General features: G+C 39.6%; 1 protein-coding gene and 1 pseudogene across 1 annotated transcript; both read left to right on the top strand.

Moving 5' to 3' along the window:
* The first annotated feature begins 2,697 nt into the window (after positions 1 to 2,697).
* On the top strand, positions 2,698 to 2,796 carry LOC124693931 (annotated as a pseudogene).
* Positions 2,797 to 8,069: 5,273 nt separating this feature from the next.
* LOC124691527 (GTP-binding protein YPTM2) lies at positions 8,070 to 12,563 on the top strand. The gene is made up of 8 exons (XM_047224811.1): positions 8,070 to 8,229; positions 8,828 to 8,900; positions 9,564 to 9,611; positions 9,708 to 9,755; positions 10,309 to 10,380; positions 10,478 to 10,633; positions 10,717 to 10,820; positions 12,128 to 12,563. Exons 1-8 carry the CDS (start codon positions 8,216 to 8,218, stop codon positions 12,222 to 12,224), a joined length of 612 nt encoding a protein of 203 aa, XP_047080767.1. The 5' UTR covers positions 8,070 to 8,215; the 3' UTR covers positions 12,225 to 12,563.
* Positions 12,564 to 19,401: the final 6,838 nt, after the last annotated feature.

Raw genomic sequence — 19,401 nt, forward strand, 5'->3', positions numbered from 1 at the left:
TCGGTGATATTTATACTTAATAACCTCCAGATGCCACAATGTAGTGTGAAGCGTCGAATATGTATTTGGCACAAAACGCCCAGTTTGTTCTGACCACATGGGTGATTACCGTGGTTGTGTAACATCAAAACAGCCATTACAACTTCAATATTTGCTCACCATAGACCAACCGGAATATGCACATACTTATTATCTGGTTTCATGCTACATGATACATTTTGTAATATAAAGCCTATTGCAGTTTGGCTGCAGATTGCTTCACATACTTGATGTAAGATATCAGAGCAGAGTGTATCTCACATATCAGAGCTGCAGATTGGTTTGGTTCCTTATGTTCTTAAACTGAGACGAAACTTCCCATCCTCTGAAATTGTTGGTTTTCAGTTGCGAGGACATGCACTATACTACTGTACAATTTATGACTTTTAAACCATGCAACTATAATTGAATTGATGGAGTTCTCAAGATTTGTGCCCTAAGATCATTGAATTGCATTGCTTTAGTCTTATCTCATTTCCATACCTTGTATTTTCTTCCGGATCATCCCTGCAAAGGTAGAGCAGAGTGCATCTTACATTCCCATGTCTTAAAAGGTATATTTGAAGTTAACTGCACAGTGGTTTGGTTCCTTATGTTCTTCAAGCTTCAGTCACTCGCTACTTCTCTCCCAGGTAGAAGATTGTTAGAGTTCACTTTATTAATTTGAAACAATAGTTACATTTGTGGATATAAGCATGTTCTGTACTTACTGTCAGCTTACTTGCTTACATTTGTGGATATAAGCATGTTCTTCTTCATCTTAACAAATTTTTAACCTCACAGGTTCTGGAGGTAGGAAAGCTGGTAATAGAAGAATAACAATAGAATGAAGGATGCATGAGAACCCTACTGGAGGCAGTGCTACCGAGAGTAACCTGTCATCTTACATTTTGAAATTTTTTTATTGCATTAATAGATAAATTCATGTTTATCCTCACATGGAGCAGGTTCATTTTTCTTTGCTAGGTTAAGTCTCAGAAATACTTGATAAACTTGGCGTCTTTTCAAATAGAATCTCTATTATGCCAAGAAGATATTTCATGATGTTGACCTCTAGAACTTGATACCAAATTTCCTATTTTCTTTTTGCATATATTCTGTAACAGAAATGTGCTCTTTTGAATAATCAATAAGCGAAACATCATTTTGATGGCCTCCACGAAACTGCTTTTTAGAAAATTTGGGGCAAATAGATGGAAGGCAGCTATACTGTTGGAATCCCCCTTTATGATTTACTGACTTGTTTCGTCTTCGTGATTTACTGAATTCTTTTGTGCAAGTTTAGAAGATAAATTTATTGTTCGCATAGCTAAATCTAGATTTATTTGGTCATAGCAACACACGGATGTACTACCATTTTCTCGCTGAATTTGACACAGAAAATGTTATTTTTTTTTTGTCGCAGCAAAAGCTTATAAAGCTCATATTCCTCTTGCGGTTGCTATAGTCTTATGTTTCATCATGCTAATTTAGTACTATTTGGATGCATTGTGCAAATTGATCACCAACACCATATGCAGTTCAAAGTTTTTAATTTGAAGTTCTAAACTTTTAGGAGGTAGGTTTCCATAAATACTAAATTGATAAGAAGTGCAACATTTCTAGCCAAAAAATAAGGATGGAGCATGTCGTATGTTAATGATTAGTATATTCAAAATTAGTCTGGGTGATAACATTTTTAGTGATTCAGATAATAGTTAGATATATCAAGGATTTAGTTCAGGTTCATACTTATATTTGTGGTTTGATATGCAATGAAGCATGATCAATTAAATGAAAGTACTGGTATATCTACTAAGTATCTACTTTGGATGTGTTTGAATTCTACCATTTACTTCAAAGATCCACGTTCAGAACTTGAGACTCACTTGCTAAGACTAAGGTTAACACCGTTGTTAAGGTTAGGTATTGCTTGCACTTGGCACCATTTATATTCAGCACTGCTAGAGAAGGTCACAATTTCTGAATTGCTATGTAAAACCTCTGTATCTTAACTCTACCTTTCAGTAATGTGGTGTAATGAGCCTTTTTATCCTTTATTCTTGAGAGATGTATTTGTTTTATTTTCAGTTATGCTTTTAGAAGAACAACAGCAGCATCTGACACTAACATCCCGCCTTTTGAGTTTAGACTGGACTTTGCAAAAGTTAGAACAAATTCTAAGAAGCACGTGCAGCAGCCTTCACTGAAGAAACCGTGACCTTGGGAGATATATCACTTTACATAGCCTGTGAAGCCCATTCAGTTACCATAAATAATTATCCGATCATTACACTCCTTAATCAACGATAGTGTCCCCTCTTGAAATTTGTTTTTTGTGTGTGGGCGCAGGCTCCTCTGGATGACCGCCTCCTCAGTCCTCCATGGCATGCAATGCCGGCCTGGAAAAGGATGCTTAGGAATTGGTCAAGGTGATTATTCTATCCATTCCATAGTCATGTTAATCGAAATTGTCAATTGAATATTTGAGCGCATTCCTAAAATTGGTGTGCTTTGTTGTAGAAAATTGCTAGCTTAGAAGGTGGGTCGTACAGGACATTCTTACATTGTTGTTGTTCTCGAGGTATTAGCCGTTAACTGATTTAGCATTCATGTACTAATATACGACGTAACCCAGATTGCTAATTCATATTACAGATAATTTCATAATAATCAAATTACTTCTAAGATCATCTGATTGCCAAAGAGTAATGTTGATGGAATTTAAGTGAGTATTTTGTGAGTTCGTACATGCTCATAAATGACTATCACACATGCATTCTTGGAGACTATAACCAATCAAGATATGTGTAAATCTGTTCCTGAATTTCATGACATTATTATTTTTTGCTATGAAAATACTCCTTTTATGAATCGCGGTCTCGCGGAGTGGGGTAAGGTGGCAATGGTGGCGGAGTGGGGTGTGGTTGCCGATTGTTGCTTGAATAAAATTGTATACCATATTTAGGGTTTTGCTTCCGAATTGGCCAGATAAAATGGTAATCAATAATAACTAGAATATCTGTTTGATAACCCATATGTTTTATTTTTTCAATAGTACCGGTGTTCAGACTTCATATGCCTAAAAAGCGATCCAGGAGTTGCACGTCGTGCAGTGACTCCGAACCTACACGCCCGCCACGTAGCCTGATCCGCCCCTGTGTTCTAGCTCATCGCCTACTCCTCGAATAAGGAGCAGGTGCCTCACGTGCACCGCGTTCTTTCTTCTTTTGCACTGGGGTTTTCCAGCGTTTGTCATATGTATGTTCAACTATATGATACCAATAAATTAGACGATAGGCATGTAGACCTATTACTTCTATTTTCTATTTTCAGTACAGTTGATTTACAGAACGAGAATTCAAGGATCGTTGGACAAGTGCTCTTCCAAAACTGAATTCAAGAGTAGTATGTCCCAGGCAATATAGGGTAGTATATCCCAAGTTCCATGTCTGTTTATGAAATCATGTTACTATAATCTTCCAAAACATAGAGTAGTATAGAGATGTGATTGCACCTGAAATGACATTCACGTTATGCTTCCTGGTTAGCTCTTGGTCAGCGTTACAGGACAGGTAGAAAGAAACTGTTTTATTTTCGCATTCTCGTCGGTTCATTTTTAGCCAACCACGTCAATTTTGAAAACGTGTTGTATAGAGTTAGTGGCTCCTGGACAATATTTATCAGCGACTGTCCGCTTTCTTGCATACTGTTGACACTGTTATTGTTAGGATACCATTAGGCATTGCATGTAGTATGGAAAAAAGAAACGAGCATATGAGGTTAATTTTAATTTCAATCTATTATTTACAGGTCAAGGATCAAAGCTACATCAAATGTAAAACTTTCAAGTACAGGTTGGGCAGTTTCTAATCTGTTTTACTTTACCATTTGCTACCAACGGATCATACCCCTGCGACCTCTGTTCCCCTCACAGGTGCAGCAGGAGGAGGACGGAGATATGCTCGTTCCACACCAGGAGCACGTAGCTGCCGATGCTGTGCAGCCAATGGAAGGTGAGACTGAGAACCACATGGATTACACCTCCGTGTATTTGTGTCTACACTTGTGCGCATGTCTGTGCTGGTGATGTGGGTGGAGAAACTAAATAACGATGCAACACTATTGTAAAGTTGTTTTCTTGAATGTAGTAGCATATGGATGTTTCGAGATGCAAATATGAGGGATACTGCAAAATTCTTTTAAAGAGCAAATTTGTTCTCCCAACTTGATGGAAGTGGTGAAGTCATATTTTCTTATAATCCTGGCCGTTATCGAAGAGCATGTTTCTATAAGTAATACTGGTTTCTTTGATGATTATAAATTATGATATCTCTGATTTCTTTTGTTTTTTCATAAGTATTATAAACTATATATATGTGCATTGGAAAATGAAATTTGAGAACCCGTGGCAACGCACGGGCATTTTAACTAGTAGTATTAAAAATGTCAATGTATGCAAATTAGAACGTTCTTTTGTGTTAGATGTTAACAGCGCTTCTAGATATTGTTTCAACTGATAACAAATTCCGTGTGAAAAGCATTATTCTTGAAATATGCCCTTCCACCAGGTATGGAACATGTTGATTTTTGTCAACAATATGTTCAGCCAACTTCTATCTTTTTTGGTCAAATAAAATTGTTTTGCGTGAAAATAAGATTGCCAGCATCACAATCTATGCAATATGTTCATGCATTAAGAAAAAAAATTCACATCTCATTAAAACTATTGATATTTCACACACAAAACAAACATTTTAGTTCATTGTTTATCTTGTAATAGTTTTCTGTATAAAGTTACAAAAATCTTTTGAAAAACGGGCCTCCTGTACTGTAAATCTGCAATACGAGGGAAATTTTTTACGTGGGCTTGAATCTGAAACCAGGAAACAGTTGGCGGGAGGAAAATTGCATGTTGCAACTCTGGCCAAATTTCGCTGTACCGTCCATAGCCATTTTCGCCATTGGGTTTCAATTTCTAGGGATTTTCGACAAAATTGCGGAAAAATTCCGGCTAAGAGGTTCAAGAGCAGTCATTTTGCTTTTGCCTAAAAGCTAAACATCAACGAACACTAGTATAGATCGGGCCAATTATGGACCCCCCTTGAAGTCAGAAAACACGAGTCGTGTGCTTAGTTTACGAAGGCATAAAGCACAAATAAGTTGTTTCTGGACCGCCAGGAAAAGTTCACAAACAAGCTATTTAAAAATAAGGGTCGGAGTATAGGGCCTTCATCGCACACGACTATGCCTCTGGCTGCGAGTTCGGTTAATTTGGTTAATTCGGTTCGGTTTATACGGTTTGACGGTAAATACGGTTTTAATACTTCGGTAACGGTTGTGTATAAAAATACGGTTCGGTTTCAGTAATAACCATTTAACTTCGGTTAGATTTCGGTAATAACCAAATTAACTAAAGTTGACGCGAATTTTGTAATAACATGTATTTTTTATGGTCAAATATTTTCAGTTTTGCATTTGGTATGACTGAATTGAGTCTATTGTAACAGACTAAAACTAAAAAGTGGTACAGTTTCGGCAAAAAAAAATGCAGCGAAGCAAGTTTTGAACGTGTAATCTGTACGTCAAAATATTAAGATGCACGTCCAAACTAGTATGATAAAACATTTTTCATTTAACTATTGCACTTGGCGTCCTATATAACAGTTATATGCATAGTTGGGTTGGGCCGGACATGAAATTCTATGTATGGATGGTAATGTTCGGTTTTCATTCGGTTAACTGTTTTAATTCGGTTCTAAACTGAAATAACTGAAGTTCTAATGGTTATCTTTTTTGCTAACTGTAACCTAATTAAAAACTGAAAATAACCATAATTCGGTTACGGTTCGGTTTTCAGTTTCAGTTTGATTATGCACAGCCAGAGGTAAGGCTACCCGTTGTAGAGAAAAGGTAACCTTAGGCATACCTGGATGGTACCAAACATGCCTAATCTTATCTCCATCGAGATTTGGGGTTGGCTCCAAACAAACAAACAGAAAGTCTTTTTTGGCTCAACCAATGCAGCCCGATCTACCAAACAACATGCTAATTTCGGTCCGTGGCTCATTCTGGATAGGCAAGTGTGATTGCACCGCTGCGCTAGTGAGCCACGAATCAAAGCCTAGGCTACCAAACGGCGCCCATAATGCCCATAGTGCTAGGGAGAGATTCATGCCAAGCAAACTTGTTAGAACTTGCAATATTTACTCGGTTTGGCATGGTACTAGATTCGGTGTTACATTTGCAAGCTATGTTTTAGGCAATCCTGAGAATAGATCGCTAAATCTGTCTGCATATTTAACAATACTTGTGGACATCACGCTTTGCTTTCATCTCATAGTTTGTAGTTATAACAGAAAAACAAGTGTATTATTTTATTCTTTCTAAATGGTGTTATGTATTTGGTTTCCCTTTTCTCCAATTAAATTACAAACTGTTTACTGCATATTTTCGTAGATGGACCAATCAAGTAGCTGTATGTATGTTTCTAAGCTTAAGTTAGCAATTTTGAATTGAGAATCAACATAGTATAGCCTTAGGTATACCTTGACCAAACAAGATTCTATCACCAGATAATTATAGCACATGAATTCATTTCATCCCTAGTCAGAAAAGAAAGGTAAATATCAATAGTATTTATAGGAGTGATGTTTTGGCACATGAAAGCATATGCTTTCTTTATTTTAAAATGCATGTTATACATATTTTGAAATTTCAAAAATTTAAACGAAAAAGTTGCAAGTACATCTTCACGTGTTACATGTTCACAAAGTAATTTCATGAAAAATAGACTTATCGTCTGGCGTGTGTAAAAAAGATAAAATTCAATGCTAGAAATAAGAGTTTTCAGAAGATAAATTTTCCATTTTTGACACAGATCACAAATATATTAGTTCCTCGTAAAACTTGATGAACACACGTATATTGTGGAGATGTACACATATAAATTTTTACCAAAATGTTTCTACATTTAAAATATAATTTATTTTTTGGCAGAGGGAGCCTACGTACCTAGGAGCAAATTATTTTGTACCAGCCTGGATTCTTCCGATACGAACCGTTTTGCCCCTGCTCTCTCTCCCAGGCGGCGGGCAGCCAGATCCCATCCCCACCGGCGTGAGATCTGAGCCCCTCTCCCTCCGCTTGCCGCTCCGGCGGCAGGAGGGGGAGGGGACCTCATTCCTCCTCCGTTTTGTAGTTAGGGCTTGTCTGTTGTGGTGCGTCGTTGGGGTGGTGGGAGCGGCGCCCGGGCAAATAAATCTGCCTCAACTCCACTCCCACACCGGCGGCGACCTTCACGGCGGCGTCTCGGAGTTGTTGGCAAAATGTGCTTGTCGATCTTTCAGATCGGCAGCTTGGTCTTCTCGCCGTTCTTAAGATCTGGCGAGATCTGTTTCTCGACGTGCCACTGGCGTTTGTCGTTTTCCACGACGACGCTGGGGGCCGAGGCGAGGTGGTTCTTCTGGAGCGAAGATGTTGGTCCGGAGGTGGTGGATATGCCGTTCTTCTCCGACTTCGTCGATGGGAGGCGGCGTATCTTGGTCCAAGATAGCACGGGGGCGTCCCCCGATCGACGTGCCACAGCGACATGTGCCTCGCTGCTTGCAGCAAGCCTGTTCATCGACTCACAAAACCTCTTTGGCGATGGTGCTTTTTTGGATCTTGCAATGGTGGAGGCTCGGCGTCTCTTCTTGCGTTCGTCTCGGCGGCGATGGATTTAGACGGCGGTCGCTGGCTATGGTGGTTGCAGGAAACTCTAAGGATCGTTTTGTATTTCTCGATCTTTTAGGATTTTATCTGCAAATTTAGGATAATCATTTTATCCCGGTTTATCTTTTAGTTTCCACATATGTAGCTTTATGTAACTTGGTTTTCGACTAATGAAATATGTGGTTGCTCTCACAAAAAAAGGAGCAAATTATTTTAGTAACAAATTATGACTAAGTCATTATCTTAGTAACAAATTATTTGGCAATAACCAACCGTGTGGACTAGAAAAGCCAACCGAACGGAAAAAAACATGCGGAGAGGGAAAAGTTGAGGCCTTTCGTCGGTGCGGGTTCATAACCGCGAGCGCGAGATTCGGGCCGATACCCCGCGAATCGAGGAGGCGCTCGGAAAGCGAATTCCCCGCGAGCTTGGAACCTGAGCGCGCCGCGGACGGGGGAGAGGATCTAGATCGATCGACCTCGCCATGAATCCCGAGTAGTAAGTCGTCTCCTTCCTCTCTCTCGCTGGATCTGGCTTGGTCCGGGAAATTAGTTTCGCGGCATTCGTTCCGTTAGGATGCGACCATCCTCTAGATGTTACGTTGGGCCATTCGTGATGATTCTGGTGTTCTACATGCACGATCGAATTGCCTATCGTTTATGCAACTTTGTAGCACAACAATCAACCAATCAATCGTCGATGCACGTGAACCTGTTTAGCTTCAATCTTAATTCATGTAATGACATTGGGAAAACCGACTATTGCTTTCCTCTTCAACTTCCTCCTCGTTATTTTGAGACCCACCTTTGGAATCTTGCACTACAGTACTACAGCGGAATCAAATTTACTGAATATTTCTGCATATATAGAATGTATACTTGTCTGTGCATTATCCTCTATAAGCCTTCCTCGGGATGTTAATTCTGTCAGATTTTGGTGCTCAAATGTCATCTGTCAAAATCATTGCTGCTCAATGTTCTAAGCCTGGAGATAATGACAGTTTGCTATTGTTATCATAAAAATGCAGTTATCAATTGTTTCTTTTTTATAGTAAGTACATCTGACCGAGATATCCTATTGTTTTCCGACATGGCAGCGACTACCTCTTCAAGCTCTTGCTTATTGGAGACTCGGGTGTCGGCAAGTCATGCCTTCTTTTAAGATTCGCTGTAAGAATTCCTATCCAAAGCACTGTTTTGCTTGGAATCTCTCCCTCCCCCCTCTCCCCCCCTTTCCTCTTTATGTGTTCTTAAAATTTTGATTCCAGTGTTAACATGGAATCCATCGATTTGTTTTTAGGCTTAGTTAATAAACTGTATGGTTCCTCACAAGCTAGCACCACGACTTAATGTGTAACATGAATGAGGAGAGTTCATTTTTGGTAGCTATTAATTTTTTCATGGAGATCGAATATCCCTTTAGTTTACCACACCCTTGCCTTGAGTGGTAAACGAGCTTTGCTGAAATTATGATTCGCTGTAAGAGTAGTAGCTACATAAAGCATGATCTGCTCCCAATCTTGTTCCCCCTCTTTATATGAATCTTCTTAAAACTTTGACGCAGGTTGTCCAACGGATATCATGTAACCTATCGGTTTGCTTTTAGCCGTATGGTTTCTCACAAGTTAGCACAACTTAATGTGTAATATGAATGAGGAGAATCCATTGTTGGTAGTAGTCATTTTTTTTAACCTGAAGAGCATCCCTTTATTTTACTACACCCTTGCCTTTGAGTGTTAAACGAGTACTGGTACTAGTTAATATTTGCTCTGTCTTGAATTTTCTCTGTTGAGTTTGCTAGCCTCGTTAATATTTGACACTGTTGGCTGGCAGGATGACTCGTACCTGGACAGTTACATCAGTACGATTGGTGTTGATTTCGTAAGTGTATTCACTTTATTGGTCTGAATGAATGTTACTGCGCTTGCTACCTTAAATGAACTTGGATCCTTTGTTTCCTTCCAACTCTGTTGATAGAAAATACGGACCGTGGAGCAAGATGGGAAGACCATGAAGCTGCAAATCGTGAGTCTATTTCTGGCTTGTGGTTATTCTTTGATCGGCATGTCATTGTCGGTGGCCAAGCATACCTTATGTTTATGTCTCATGCATCTACCATTGAATCCAGATTTAACAAAATAGGAGACTTTATCGTGGGACATGCTCATTTTATCGCCCTTTTTTAGTTCGTGGAGTTTGCTGCATTCTCTTCCTTGCATAATATAGCATGGCTGTATTCAGTATTTATGTGGTTGTTAGTTGAGGTCAGTTCACAGGAAACAGAAACACCACTTGCCTGAATATGCAGGCAGCTGCGCCACCATCTTTTCACCTTGTGGATTTTAATAGCTCCATCCATTAAAAGTTTGCATTAGTTTTCTTGTTTCGCATGAAGAAGAATCACACTTCCAAGATGTTTCTGTATACCAAATAGATTGATGTAGTTCATTTTGTACATCATATTTAGTACTCACATAAATACTTGGAAGGCAGCTCATGCTTTGCATTTTTGGCAATATTTTTTCTGACATGTCACATGTAATGATACAAGCTGGCCTTTTCCCTTTCTTTTTATCAGTGGGACACTGCTGGGCAAGAACGCTTCAGAACTATTACCAGCAGCTACTACCGAGGGGCTCACGGCATCATTGTAAGTTTGTTTATACAAAATCTAATTTTATCTACCAGATGCTATTTTATTGTTCATAAATGTTCCGCTTTTATATATTGTGCAAATGACATTGCAGATTGTCTACGACGTGACGGACCAGGACAGTTTCAACAACGTGAAACAGTGGCTGAACGAGATTGACCGCTATGCTAGCGACAATGTGAACAAGCTTCTCGTAGGGAACAAAAGCGATCTCACCGACAAGAAAGTCGTGTCATATGAGACAGCAAAGGTATCTTGTGTTCCTTACTCATGTCTCAGTGGCGCTGTTTTACTTGCTGAAGTGATCTTTATGCTTACATTTCATGTATACAGGCATTTGCTGATGAGATTGGCATCCCGTTCATGGAGACCAGCGCAAAGAACGCCTTGAATGTCGAACAGGCTTTCATGGCCATGTCCGCTTCGATCAAGGACAGGTGTGTGTTGTGTTCTCAGGCAGTTCAATTCGTTAGCACAGGCCTTCCATCCTACTTGTGTATTTGTAGCTACAATTGTTTTGCGCTTTATTTACTACGAACCGATGCGACATCCCTACTATTAGGGCATCTCCAACGGGGCGACGCAAACGGACGCTAAGCGACCGTTTGCGTCCGCGGAGACCGAAAATGCATCTGGGTCCTGCTCCAGCGGGGCGACGGAAAGTGATCGGGCCGACGAAAACTTGGCCCAAATATGTGCTAGGTTTGCGTCTCCGGGAACGCTCCGCGGTCGCGCCGAGTGTCCGCCGAAACTTACGTAGGACCTGCGCGTCAGTGGTAGGGAGGCCGATAACATTCCCGCCAGTGGCCATTCCCTGCGCGAAAAATCAAAGTAGACCGGCGCCAGCAGTCCAGAAGCGATGGACGTCCTCGCCACTGCAACCACCACCATGGATTCCGAGGGAACCCTCGCACCCGCCGCCGCCCCAGACTCCTCCATAGCCACGACCATAGCCCCAATGGAGGCTGCAGCTTTGGCGGAAGCAAAGCGTGCCGCCACCGGTGGCCGGGATGCTAAGCCGAAGGCGGCAAAGAAGGTGCTATCGAAGGAGGAGAAAGCCGTCGAGGCCGCGAAGCGTCGCGGCCGGCGCAGGAACCAGAAGGAGAGGATGACACCAGGGCCTAGTTCATGAAGAGGCGCGCGAGCGCCTGATCTGCGGCGCCAGTGTCTAGCACCATGGCCTCCTTTTGGACTTCATATGCTGAGTTCTGGCCTTGTTGTGCCCCTTTTGGACTCCATTTTGCGCCGTACAATATGCAAAGTGTGATGAACTTTTTTGAGACCTCAATTTGAGCCAATTTTAGACTATAATTTCATGCAAATTTGAGCCAATTTGAGGCTACAACATGTTTCCTGAATTTTCTGAACCTAAACTGGCCCACGCCGGAAATGCGTCGGCCCGCTGGAGCCACACCCGACGCAAACGGACGCATGTCCATTTTCGCGTCCGCAGGCCGACATAAACGGACGCACGCGGACATTTTGACCCTCCGAAATGCGTCGGCTCGCTGGAGATGCCCTTTTCCTAACCAAATCCCCCTGCACTCCTTAACCTGTTGCTTGTAATTGTCCGTGTTATTCTACTTATGTTAGATACAACAATCTGTACCATGTGTTTGATTGCTGCGTGGACCCAAACTAGTGCTCTTGGTGGTTTATACAAATAATATTCTCGTTTGTGTTAAATAAACCTCAGAGGAAAGAGCATGTATATGATGGACAAAACCTGTTTGTTGCTTTCCAGGATGGCAAGCCAGCCAGCCGCGAACAGCACCCGCCCAGCCACGGTGCAGATCCGCGGGCAACCTGTCGAGCAGAAGACGAGCTGCTGCTCTTCTTAGAGAAGCACGCATCACAAATGGAGATGCAAACCTGGCCGCTCCATCATCATTCTGTATTCCATGTTTTTTTGCATAGGCGTACTGCAAATCTTCCATTCTTTCTAGTGCACCGGAGTTTGGAGACATTATGTTCTGATTAATTCTGTAACTTGGATGGCTATGTTATGTTTGCAGTTGTTGCTTTTTTTAAAAAAAACTTGAGATACTTGATGAAAAATGACATATAGAGAGAAGAAAGATCCTAGAGGTCTCAACTGTTGATACGTAGTAATATGCTTGAATGAATATTGTTTATCTGATTGCAGAAATCCATATATATGGTTGTACGTGTTGATTGTCTGTAGCTTAATTTAAGATACATACTCCCTCCGGTTCATATTAATGGACTCAACTTTATCTAGATTCGTATGTATCTTGTTAATATGGACCGGAGGTAGTACACAAATTACATAGTTTGTAACAGATTCAAGTTTGATGACAGGGTTCATCACGCAAACTCCATAATCCATATTACTTTCACGTTTTCAGTTCTGCATCGTGTCCTCATGCTCATAGCTCCAACTGCATGTCATACGGTGGTAGAGATGTACATGTTCATCAAGAAGCATGCTAGCATCCCTTTCAAGCTGAAGTGGCCACACTCATCATGGGCGGCCACAAGATTTGGTACATGCAATTTGGCACTAAAAATAATTTTCTTACACTGCTAATGAAATATTCATGTTTTAGTAATCATTTTGGTTTTAAATATTTATTATTTGTTGTGAGGTTTGAATCCCCAAATAAAAATGCAAAAACTGATTTTGAAAACAGGAAAGAAATGATTTTACCAACCCAACCAACTGGGCGTAGCTGTAGCCCGATCGAGGGCCCCAGCTCTCCCCCTCCCTTTCATTCTCCGTCTGAAAAAGAAAACAAAGGATCGTCACAACGCCGGCGGCCGGCGCCTTTCTGCTTCCGGCGACCATGCCGCGGCCCAGATCTCTACCCCAGTTCCTCCGACGGTGAAGAGTTCGACGAGAACCACGTCGTTACCCTTGCTGCCACCCACTTTGTAATATCCAGAGACTACAAAATGAGAGAACACTAAAGTGTGCATTGCATTCATGTATAGAAAATTCGGGAAATTTTCGCGTTTTCAAATAAAACTTACCACAGCTGTAGTTTCACTTGACTTGCTGGAATTGAAGTAGAGCATCAAGTCAAACGCTATAAACTTCACTGTGATCTTTGCTAAAACATTGTTTTGGGTAGAGATGATTTGATCTACGGACTAGATCAAATGGAATTAGCTTAGAACAAACAAAACCCTAGGTAAGGATCAACTACAAGATCTTATCAAAGATCTCAACATGACATTCCTTACAACCACACATGAATAATTATTCAACCATAAATCATAGAACACAATTAAACAAGAAACTATTCATAACTTATCTTTTCCATTTCTGTTACTAAATAAATATGCCTACCATGATTCACATGGTATATCTTTTCAATTACAATCCTTAAATCCATGTCTAGGACACTCACATTAATTCCTTATCAACCCTTGACTATTCAATCTTGTTCATTCAAACCTATTCTTATTAAACCTCAGAGAAAGGAGATGATTATCTATATATGTTTACACCATTGAGTAGAACTCTAGGTTAATATTCAAATCCTATCCTAGTGAGATAAGTCGTTGATATTAATTAATGCTACAAGAAATATAAGTCAAGTGCTAAACCCTACTTTACCTAGACAACATTTGGTGGTAAGTGAGAACCTATTTTATTAGTGATCCAAGAGAAGCAAGTGTGGTGATCATTACAATTTGGTAATGATCCTAAACCCTAGAGAAACCCTACCTAACCAAGAGAGCTCAAGCTACATGTGTATACTCAAGTGTATTGACTTATACTTGATCTTGGAGAGGAGAACCATGATTCATTAATAAACCATTGTGAGACCAATGCTTTGATCATTACAAATTGAGTAATAATCATAAACCCTAAGAACCTAAGTGAGTGTGTTGAGAGGAATAAAAAAAGAAGTGATTAGTTAGGAATAAGTGGATCATGTCTAATGCATGATCATGTCTTGTAGATTTAGATGATAAGTTAAACCTATATGATTAATTGATCTCATCTATCACATGAAATAATAGGTATATCACTAGTAGTTAACCCCAGACCAATCCTCATGCCTTGAGTGTAAGAGTAATGGCATTGACTAAACCTTGTTTATCCAAACAGTAGGGACACCCCTAGCATTGCCTTGATGCATGAATCCTAACTAAGTGAGGAGAGTAACCTTAGACAATAAAACATGATCAAAGCTTATGCTCATATCCTAATTCTTGGTTGTGTACCACTTAGGTGATCACAACTAAAACCCTAGACCTCATTTGGATTTCAATCTAAGTACCACTTGGGATGATAAGAAGAACCCCTGCCATACCTCATGCCTATACTTCATATTAGTGAAGCATTGCCTCCGTTTTGAAAAAAAAATTAGTGAAGCATCACCAAAACCCTAAATACTTCCACATAGGATCCAATCCATATAAATATTATCCTAACTTGTGTATCATGGATCACAAGTATAAACCAAGCTAGTTATACTTTAGGTTTAGTGCTATTTAAATGATTAGGGTGAAACTAATATCCAGTTCCATTTTTTAACTTGTTTAGCTAACCAAATAAAGTAGTGTTCTATAAAATAGAACCACCATATAATCAGTTGAATTAACCATGAGGAATATATGATCTATCCTAAATAATTTCAGCTAAAGCTTGTTAGTGAAGATTGATGATTATAGAGTTTATCTCATCACTTTTCTTAAACCCGTAGAAACAATTCTCCACATAAAATCATGACCCAATTCCATCCTCATTATCATATTAAACTCTAGCCATAATTAAACCATATGGGAATAATCAATATGGTTAAGTACTAGCAAAATCCAATATTATGTTCACCATGCCCATGTTATCAATTTTCAAATCACTTAAATAAACTTGGTCCCTAAAATAAAAATAATTGAGATAAACACTTAAACCCTATCTATTTTAAATTTAGGATGACCTCACAAAATATCAATCTAATCAATTATTAAATGTGTGTTTAAAAACAAAACAATGCAGTACGCATTATTATCAAGCCATATAAATATTCAAATGTTTTAGAACCTGCAAAACAACACAAAATTCAAATTAGATTCAAATAACAAATTTAAAATAGGAAATAAAAACAGAAAAGAGAATATAGAAAAGAAAAGAGGAAAGGCTTACCTTGCCTAGCACCGTAGCAGGCCAACACAGCCCAACACCAACCCACGGCATGGCCCAGGCCACCAACAAAGCCACCCAACCCACCGTACCGCTTCGTTGAGGAAGAAAAGCAAGATCTTCTTCTTCCTCAATGTCGACAGCACACAGAGCCGCCTCAGCCACCTCACCGTTGGCGATAGGGATGAAGCCGGATGCTGCAGACGAACTCAGAGCCTCGCCAAATCTTCTCTGCGTCCGTCTGATCCTATTTGCGCCAAGATTCGTGCCCACATCACTCAACACCATCACCGCCGCATCTGTGCTATCTCAGGCGAGTTGTCGTCGTTTCCGAGCTCAACCCGGGCTATAAAAGCATGAGGAGATGCGCCCGAACCCTAGCTAGCTTGTGACCCCTCTCACATCTCCTCAATCTCCATCTATCTCTCTCAATCTTTCTCAATTAACCACCATAGTTCGTCGGTGTTCGCGACACCGTCGTTTGGGACCATCTCGGGGTCTGTGGTGCAGCTGAGGAGGTGCAGAGTGTCCTGCTGATCATCCACAAGCGAGGAATCGAAGAGTGGAGCCTCCAGACGATGCAATCGAGCAAGTTCTTCTCGTCGGCCATCGCCGGGATCCGCGAAATACCGCTCGCCACAGTCACCAATCGTCGCCATCGAGCACACCTTTGACATCATGGTGAGAATACGCACCTCTGGAACCCAATAGTCCATCCTCGCGTGTCCCATAGCTCGGATTCGTAGTTCGCCGGAGTTCACTGCCGCCGCACATGGCCGCCGTCGTTGTTCTGATGGTCCACCGAGAAGGTCGTTAGCACCATTGTATTCACTAGATTGAGAGGAGTCGGAAAAACCCAGTATCCCGTCCTGGGAGGCACTAAAACAGCGGCGCCGTCCTCGCCTGGTCGCCGGCTTTGAGCCGACGGCGAGGGGAACGTGTCCACCGCTACCTCAACAGCTTTGACTAGTCTTCTGCCCACGTGGCACTTGACTGGTCAAAGGACCCACTTGTCTGTCTCTAAGGCTAGGTTGTGAATCGATATCTCTAGTATTTTCCATTTAATTCAAAAACCAGTAAATAGTTGAAACTTTGTAGAAATAAATAAAATTCATTTTTGCTCAAAAAAATATAAGTAATATATCAAAATGCTCACAAAAATAAACCCTACTCAATAAAAATATAATATAAAAATATGTGTAATTCACTTATTTTTACCTTTTTAAAATATGCATTTTCATTTGTTTTAAATACAATTTGAATTCAATAATTATTTAAGTCTCAAAATTAAATAATAGTTATTCAGTAAGTAAATAAAATGTTAAGATTGAATTCTTTATCATATTTCATGAACTAAAATATTAGGGCATTTCATAAACCCTAATTTGCAAATTACTATTTACCATTTTCTGAAATAATAATAAAGCAAGAAAATTTTAAAAGCTAATATTATTTTGTTAGTTCAAAAATTGTTTACTCGAACATTTTTAATTAGCAAGTTATTATTTTAAAACCTAATCATAACTATGAAACCCTAATTCCTAAATTAAACCCTAAGTAGTATTTATCTTAATTATTAAATCATTTAAAATTAATAAAATGTTAAGTCCATTATTAGTTTCATTTCAAAGAAGTTAATAAGCACAAAATCCATTATCAATTATCATTTTAAAAATGATATTACAATTTAGAAACCCTAGTTTTAATATAAATAAGAATCTTGATCTCATCATTTCATGTGGTCATCCCAAATTGTTTCAACTCTAAAACCCTAGGGGTATATCACATGTGATCATGTTTCACCTTATATGATGAACCTTAATAAGCAACCAATGAATGCATACTCATGATACACTAAAATAAAACCAATTCACATGAGATCATCATTTAATGTCTTTATTTTTATTAATACCTATATGATCCACTAGTGCCACTTAGGGGTAAACCCTAACTTGTTATTTACCTATTAACACCATTGATCCCCATTCTTAGTATCATACCATTGAAATCAACCTCAAGTATCATATCCTAAAAGGACCATAGTGATCAACCATAATACTAACCTTGTGTAGTAATTCACATCACATGCTCCTATTCAACTAAACCCTATTTAGGAAATAATAAGCCACCTAGCTTAGAAACCCATTAGTGATTACTTAGTAAAGCAAATGTGAAGTCATAGTAAACCCTAATACCTAACTTATGGAACAACCTTGATAACCATTCCTTGATATGATACATATGATCAACCATAGTAATAAACCTGCCAATATTTGCTGCATATAAACCCATTCTATTTGAGAACCCAACTAGTCCCTATTTGTGAACTAAATGAATCCAATAGTAAACCCCAGAAACCCATAGCTCCTATTTAGAGTAGTTCTTGTTATTATTTAACCTTTTCTTCAAAAGTTATTCTTTTGAAGTAAATACACAAGTAAACCATATAAGTAAATAGTTCTTATTGAAACTACTTATTATTTCTTAATTAACCTGTTCTTCAAAGTTATTCTTTTGAAGTACAAATGTCAATCAAACCATAGAAGCGCATAGTTCTTATTTGAAATACTTATTATTTCTTAATCAATATGTTCTTCAAAAGTTATTCTTTTGAAGTATAATATAAGTAATCATCAACCATACCCTGTAGAACTTAAAACTGACAACTACTCTTCACTTGTTATGCAACCACCATTTCTTTGTGTGTATGATTGTTATGATGCATTATATCACGTGTTTATGTTATAATATCACCAACCCTAATAAGAACCTTGTTTGAGAACCATCCTAAAAGTGCAACACACCCTATACAAATCTATACAACTCACCCAATCATAAATCATCGGGGTTAGGTTACGCTCGGGCGATTGCATCTCATATTATGCATTATAGCATCTTTGCCAGTTCTTTAAACATTGTCCTTACCGGACGATGATGGTATTTTAGCATTTGGAGTTATCACGTATCGAAGCTTTTGTTTGCATCATCTTGCAGTCAAGAAAAGCAAGTTCATCGCTTGCTCATGTCATTTGATTATTTTTATTAAACTATATGCAAAGTACTATAGTTATCACTCCTGCATTGAAAAGCAAAATATTATTTTACAATTAAGAATATGACTATGTGGTGGGCAATGGAACCATGGTATGTGTTGATTGGTGGAGGTTCCATTGCAAGGGTACTACTCATCTAGGACTAAGTACCAATGCTGTCTAGTGATTCTAGCGCCGTACATATCGCGTTGACCATAAGATCTATAATGGCTCTGGGGAAGCCAGCTGTACCTTTTCCCTCTTGCATATCAACGGACTTGATAGAGGCTGACTGGGTGTTGGGATAACACTGCAGTAGGTTGGGAAATCCTTTAAAATCCCCATCAATGTGGACGAGAGGCTCTACCGTCTATGAGGGATTGTCCATAGTACATCGGGGGTAAAGCCGTATGATCGGGAGATGTCTACCAGGGATGTACGGATGGACAAAAGGGTGGGTATGCAAGGTCGCGGAGAAGGTAGTGATTGGCTTGGATCTTACACCTGACCTCACACCAAGGAAGTGTGGACGGAAAAGCTTGCGCCTGGTTGGCAACAAGGATAAGGTCTCTTGTGGGAAAAGTAACGCACCTCTGCAGAGTGTATTGAATTGTGGTTGTCACTCCTTGTTCCGGAAAGGGAACTGCGAACGCGACAGGAAAGGAACTCCATGAAGTTCTGTTCAACCTGTGAAGACTGACAGGTATAGTTTTCAGAATAAAATAAACCTTTTGAAAAAATGTTTACGAAAACTTGCATTCGCCTACGACTTTCTGGTCTGTGGTTGTAGCTAGTGCATGATACACCTATTTCCTATTATGAACTTCCTGAGTACGCTCGTACTCATTCCCTCCCATTTGAACCCCCTTC

This window comes from Lolium rigidum, chromosome 2 (genome assembly GCF_022539505.1).
Source record: "Lolium rigidum isolate FL_2022 chromosome 2, APGP_CSIRO_Lrig_0.1, whole genome shotgun sequence".
NCBI classification, from domain to species: domain Eukaryota; kingdom Viridiplantae; phylum Streptophyta; class Magnoliopsida; order Poales; family Poaceae; genus Lolium; species Lolium rigidum.

Bases quoted from the DNA above. Each gene is read 5' to 3' on its own strand.
- LOC124691527 (XM_047224811.1), top strand. The intron at 8,901-9,563 runs GTAAGAATTCCT...GTTGGCTGGCAG, and splicing joins GCCTTCTTTTAAGATTCGCT to GATGACTCGTACCTGGACAG. The intron at 9,612-9,707 runs GTAAGTGTATTC...CTCTGTTGATAG, and splicing joins GTACGATTGGTGTTGATTTC to AAAATACGGACCGTGGAGCA.